At 44.3% G+C, this 5,561-nt stretch overlaps 1 protein-coding gene across 1 annotated transcript; it reads left to right on the forward strand.

The window, feature by feature from the left end:
• The first annotated feature begins 593 nt into the window (after positions 1-593).
• ADORA3 (adenosine A3 receptor) lies at positions 594-4,376 on the forward strand. Its single transcript, XM_074936098.1, has 2 exons — positions 594-943; positions 3,755-4,376. Exons 1-2 carry the CDS (start codon positions 594-596, stop codon positions 4,374-4,376), a joined length of 972 nt encoding a protein of 323 aa, XP_074792199.1.
• Positions 4,377-5,561: the final 1,185 nt, after the last annotated feature.

The following is a 5,561-nucleotide window of genomic DNA, read 5'->3' on the forward strand; positions in this document are numbered from 1 at the left end:
GAGCTTTAGTTGAAGATTAACACACCAGGAGCTGAAAGTCAAGTGGGGAGCTGAAATCAGACACAACATTCTGGTGACTTCCTCTTAACTGCCTCACTTCCTAAGAAGAATAGAAATTGCTTATCTAGAATCAGATGTGGTTAACTGACATGGGTAAGTCTAAAGAAAAAAAAAGTTCACAGCTCTAAAATAGCATCACTGGGGAGTGACAACAGCTAGAGCAAGTGAAGGCAGGTGGGTTTTTGGCTGGGTTGCTACAAGATTTCTGACCACTTCAAAATAAATTTCCAGAGTGCTCGAAGGATATTGAAGGAACCACAGAGATGTTCTGGCATTAACAAGGAGAAATCACAAGGGAGGATCACATGGCATAGATATCCAGGTGCAATTTACCCTTGTGCAATGCTAAGGAGGGGTAACAGCCAGTTAACTGCATGATTCCATGGCGACAAAGTTCTGCACAGTTCTGTAGTTATTGTGAGGAAAGTCACTGGGAGAGCTGAGTTTTGGTGCCATTGTGGAAGAAAAATCCCACTCAAGGTCCTCCTTCCTTCCTGCCCTTGAGCCTGCAGAGGAGGCACCTGCTCTTCACCATGACAAACAGCAGCTTGACTCTAAGCAGCCTGGATGCAGTTTACATCACCATCGAGTTCGTTATTGGGATATCGGCGACCCTGGGCAACATCCTGGTCATCTGGACGGTGAAGCTGAACCCAGCTTTTCAGACAAATACCTTCTACCTCATCGTCTCCTTGGCACTGGCCGATATAGCTGTGGGTATCCTTGTCATACCGCTGGCCATCGTGGTGAGCCTGGGAGTCGTCATCCACTTCTACTCTTGCCTCTTCATGTGCTGCCTGCTGATGGTTTTCACTAATGCCTCCATCCTGTCTCTCCTGGCTATCGCGATCGACAGGTACCTGAGAGTGAAGCTGCCCACTAGGTGAGTCAGTCTGTTTAGGTTGTTGCATTTTCAAGTTATTGTTCATATTACATGGGGGGTTCTGTTAATGCTCTAATGCTCCTCCTGGTCGCCACACCCCAGCTCAGACCTGGAGGCATGCTCCCCCGTCTCCCCCAGTGCTCATACCCCCATCTCACACCAACCCTGCAACACCTACGTTTTACTCCACCCTGCCTCAGGGTTGGAGGATAGACTAAACGACCTCTTGAGATCCCTTCCAGCCCTACATAGCATTGGCCTGCTAAACCCAGGGTTGTGAGTTCAATCCTTGAGGGGGCCATTTAGGGATCTGAGGCAAAAATTGGGGATTGGTCCTGCTTTGAGCAGGGGGTTGGACTAGATGACCTCCTGAGGTCCCTTCCAACCCTGATAGTCTATGATTCTGTGATTCATTTCTATGGTTCTGTGATGACAGATGCTCCCTGCTTCCCCATCTATTTGAAGTGGCTTCTAATCAGGCAAGTTTCTGAAGCAGTAAACTCACTTTAAATGTATGTTCCAACAAGAGTAAGATTATCTCTTTGTAAAATCAATTTAAGAGCAGTTCTTTGGGGGCAGGGACTATCTCGTAGCTCTGTGTTTGTACTGCAGCTAGCACAATGGAGTCCTGATCCGTGTTTGGGGCCCCTAAGTGCTACCACAATATAAAAAATAAGTATTAATTATTTAATTGCCTATAGGGATCACAGAGCCGCTGGGATCTTGGTGAAACATGATTTCATTCTTCAATCATTTTGTTGGGTGTATAGCCCGATTTTTATATTATTTCTGTGTTTGTTTATTTTGGGGCTAGTCACTTCAAATACTCCCGTCAATGTCAGCACTGGATCAAAATGAGAAAGGGGCATAGAGTGAACAGCAAGTTCTAATAAGAGGATTTTATAAAAAACACACCTTTTTTCTATAACTTGAGTGGCCAAGTGCAGGCATAAAACACTCCCCCCTCTCCCCCCCCCCCAAAAAAAGAAAAAACCTACCAAACCCAAAAACCATGGCACAGGGGCAGACAGTACATGGTCCTGGTCTAGTAATTGGGTCCACAAATTTACCTTAATTGTGAAGTCAACTGTAAGGAGCGAGTGAAAGTTCATAAACAAATTTTTTTATGAACTGTAACAACATATGTTGATGGGAAAAGGTGCAAAAGGGAGACAGAAAAACTGCATAAGTCTAAACTAAAAAAACCTACAGATATAATTAAGGACTGTGTTAAGATTATGCCTGGTAAACAAGAGAAATATGGGACCAGTAATCAATGAACCAAAACTGGTGGGTCAGAAATTAGGTCTAACAGATGGACAAGATGATGAGGGGATAGGCTATTCCACCCACCACTCTTGTTGGAGATCCTTAAAAGGAGAGACATTGTGGGGAAAGCTGGTTACTGTGATGCTGTCTAACTAAAAGATGAAAGAAGCGTTAGGAGTAAGCTTCACTGTGACGACTACCTGCCCTGCAGTCTCCTGGGTCCCCGGACTTCCTTCATCCTAATCCTCACAAATGTCGTGACCAGATCGGGCCATGAGAGAAGGACCCAGATAACGTTGCCTCCTCTATCAGCTCTGACTAAATCCTGAACACTGTCTAGAATGTGAGACTTTGTCACCCCTTACCACTCCCCAAGATGTCCTTTTCCTTCCACATCCTTATTTCTTCTCTTTCCCATGTTTCTTCTTTTGTCTTCTGTCTAAGAGTCTGGCTCAACCAGCCAAGACTATCTATTTTACAACACTGGTGTAAGCCTATGACCAGAAAGAGGCAGCTAAAAGCAACGCCCTCAAAAGACCAACACTGGTACGAGTTTTCCGGGTCTCGGAGTGGCTGATCAGACTGCATGCTGGGCCTGGGTTTTTTCCAGCGGTGAGAGTCAACGCTAGAGAGAGAAGTTCCATTTTCTATCTTTGCCATTCTTTTCTTTCCCACTTTGTGCAAGTTTGTTTTGTTTTGTCCTCTGGGAAGTGAGACTGAAGTTTAACAGCAGCATCTATGACAGGTCCAGCCCATCATAACTAATGTCTTCTCTTTTCCCTAAAGGACAGTTATTACCATCTAAGACACTGTCAAATGGGAAGGGGGAAAGGAGTTCTTTCTCAAAACTCTCTCCAGCGAAAGGGTCGGGATGTTGGTAAAATGAAAGCCTGACTTAAGGTGTTACATTTCAAAGGCTTTCACTGTTTTTGAGTTCTTTTCTGCATCTTTAATAAAAAGGGTTAAAAGACTTTCAATAGTGTGTTTGCCATGATGCTAAGTAGGCTGAGGTCTCTGTTTACCAAACCCTGAACCTTGTTTAATGTTGGGCAGTGACTGGGTCAATTTAAATCTTTAACTTTTTGGGTTTGTTTTTTCCCCATCTAAATTAATAGAGCAGGCCATATTTCTATGAGCAAAGGCCCTACATTAAAAGATAACCAAGAGCAGAGGAATAGTATAGTCTGGGGGAATAGTGTAAATTACAATATGAATGGAGAGGTCCTTAAAGGAAAGCTGGAAAGTAGCAGAATCAGCCGCTGGCAATGGCAATCATATCCTTGCCTCAAACGTGCTGAGATCAGCACCAGACCAGAAATGTGGTCATCCAAAGCAGGCCAAATGGTAAGAGACAGACTTGGTTAAAACCAGTTAATCATTCCACATATGGTGCAAAGTACCTGCAATAAGATACCTTGTCCAAAAGACAGCCGAGCACTCAAGTCAGCCACAAATGAACCTACAGCCCTTGAAGGCATGAATTCTTGGATGTTGCTTCACTGTCACTAAAGAATCACATCTAACAGGGGTGGTGTTTTTCAGGTACAGAACAATCACCACGAAGAGAAGAATTTGGGTGGCTCTTGGAATTTGCTGGCTGCTGTCCTTGCTGACAGGATTTGTCCCCATGTTTGGATGGAATCAAAGGACTGACACAAAAAGGGCCAGTGAACTCAAGTGCAAATTCACCTCTGTGATGAGAATGGATTACATGGTATATTTCAGCTTCTTCGCCTGGATCCTCATCCCTATGATCCTCATGTGTGCTCTGTATATTGAGATCTTCTACATTATCCGGACAAAGCTAAGTCAAAGTGCAACAAACATGAATGCAGCAAGAGTGTTTTATGGGAAGGAGTTCAAGGCGGCCAAATCTTTGGCCCTCGTCCTCTTCTTGTTTGCTATTTGTTGGCTGCCTTTGTCCATTCTAAACTGTATCCTCTATTTCTGTCCCAAATGTCATATCCCATCACCTCTGTTGTACGTGAGCATTCTGCTGTCTCACTCCAATTCGGTCATGAACCCCATTGTCTATGCTTGCAAGATAAAGAAGTTCAAAGACACTTATACTCTTATTTTAAGAGCCTGTGTTCTGTGCATGAGTCCAAAGCTGGTCAGTCCTAGCATGGAACAAACATCAGACTGCGACCCAGCGACCCCTTGATGCCAACTGGCAGAAGGTCCAGGGGGCACACACAGGATTTTACAGGGGTTCCCTGGGTCACATATATGCATAATAATTCACCAAAGGATGGCAAATGAGGTCTCTACCAAGAGCCAGTAGCCCACTGGTCATCATAACCACGGCAATATGAATGGATGGATAATATTTAAGGAGTTATGTATCTATATTGAAAATAATGTTCTTAAGGTCTTGGAGTTAAAGCAGGTCACATACCTTGGAAATGTTCCTTTCAGGCAAGTGGTAATATCTCCCTGTCTGGTCATTTGTGTATTGTGCAGTGTGCAATGTATGCCTCACAATGTATGCCTATTTGCATATTGAGCCAGGTGCTAATTAAGAGACTGTGAAAATCTACAAGAGAGGAAATCTACAGGAAGAAAAAACAGCAGGAGAGTGTCCTGCTTATGAATAAAGACAAATGATTGTTTGGGGTATATCTTGGTGTGCAAAGGGACACACTGAAACCTTCACCTTGGCGGCAAACTGACAGCATGCATATCTCATGCAAGGGGTGGGGGGGTGTCACAGCCAGCCTAGCTGGAAAGTGTTGCAAGGATTTTAGATGAGCAATACTCTACTAGCCATGAGAGTATCTTGTTAATTAAGTCTAGGCTCTAGAATGCATGCTATGATTTTATTCTTTATGGAACCATTTGTTTCCAATACTTCTACTCAAATTGTTATGCTTTGTTAAATAATCTTGTATTTGATTTAACTATAAACAAATCTCAATGCTGTGTGTTCAGTGGAGTGGTGCTCTGAAGTGGGACTGGCACAAGCCAGCTTACCATTTCTTTGGAAGCAGCAAATCTGTGAATACTGTGAGTGTCCAGTGGCACAAGGGCTCGTCACTCCAGGGAGATGCTCAGAGGTTGGAGTGTGCCTATTGCTAACCTGCAGAATGACAGCGGGGCCTGCAAGGCCTAGAGGGGAGTGATTATGTTGCCCATGGCCAGTGGAGTTGGGGAGCTGACCCCCAGCAGGCACAGAGAAGGTGTCCTCATGCTAAGGGCAGATGGTAGCAAGGTGCCTCAGAGTCCTGGGTACCCCCAGCAAGAATCACACAAAGCAGTGGTCATAAATCAAGAATGGCAATTGAATTATCTGGGTAAATTATATCCACATAACGTAAACAGACTGATAACCCTGCTGCATTAACAGGCT

The sequence above is a fragment of the Natator depressus genome, chromosome 21 (genome assembly GCF_965152275.1).
Source record: "Natator depressus isolate rNatDep1 chromosome 21, rNatDep2.hap1, whole genome shotgun sequence".
Classification (NCBI taxonomy): Eukaryota; Metazoa; Chordata; order Testudines; family Cheloniidae; genus Natator; species Natator depressus.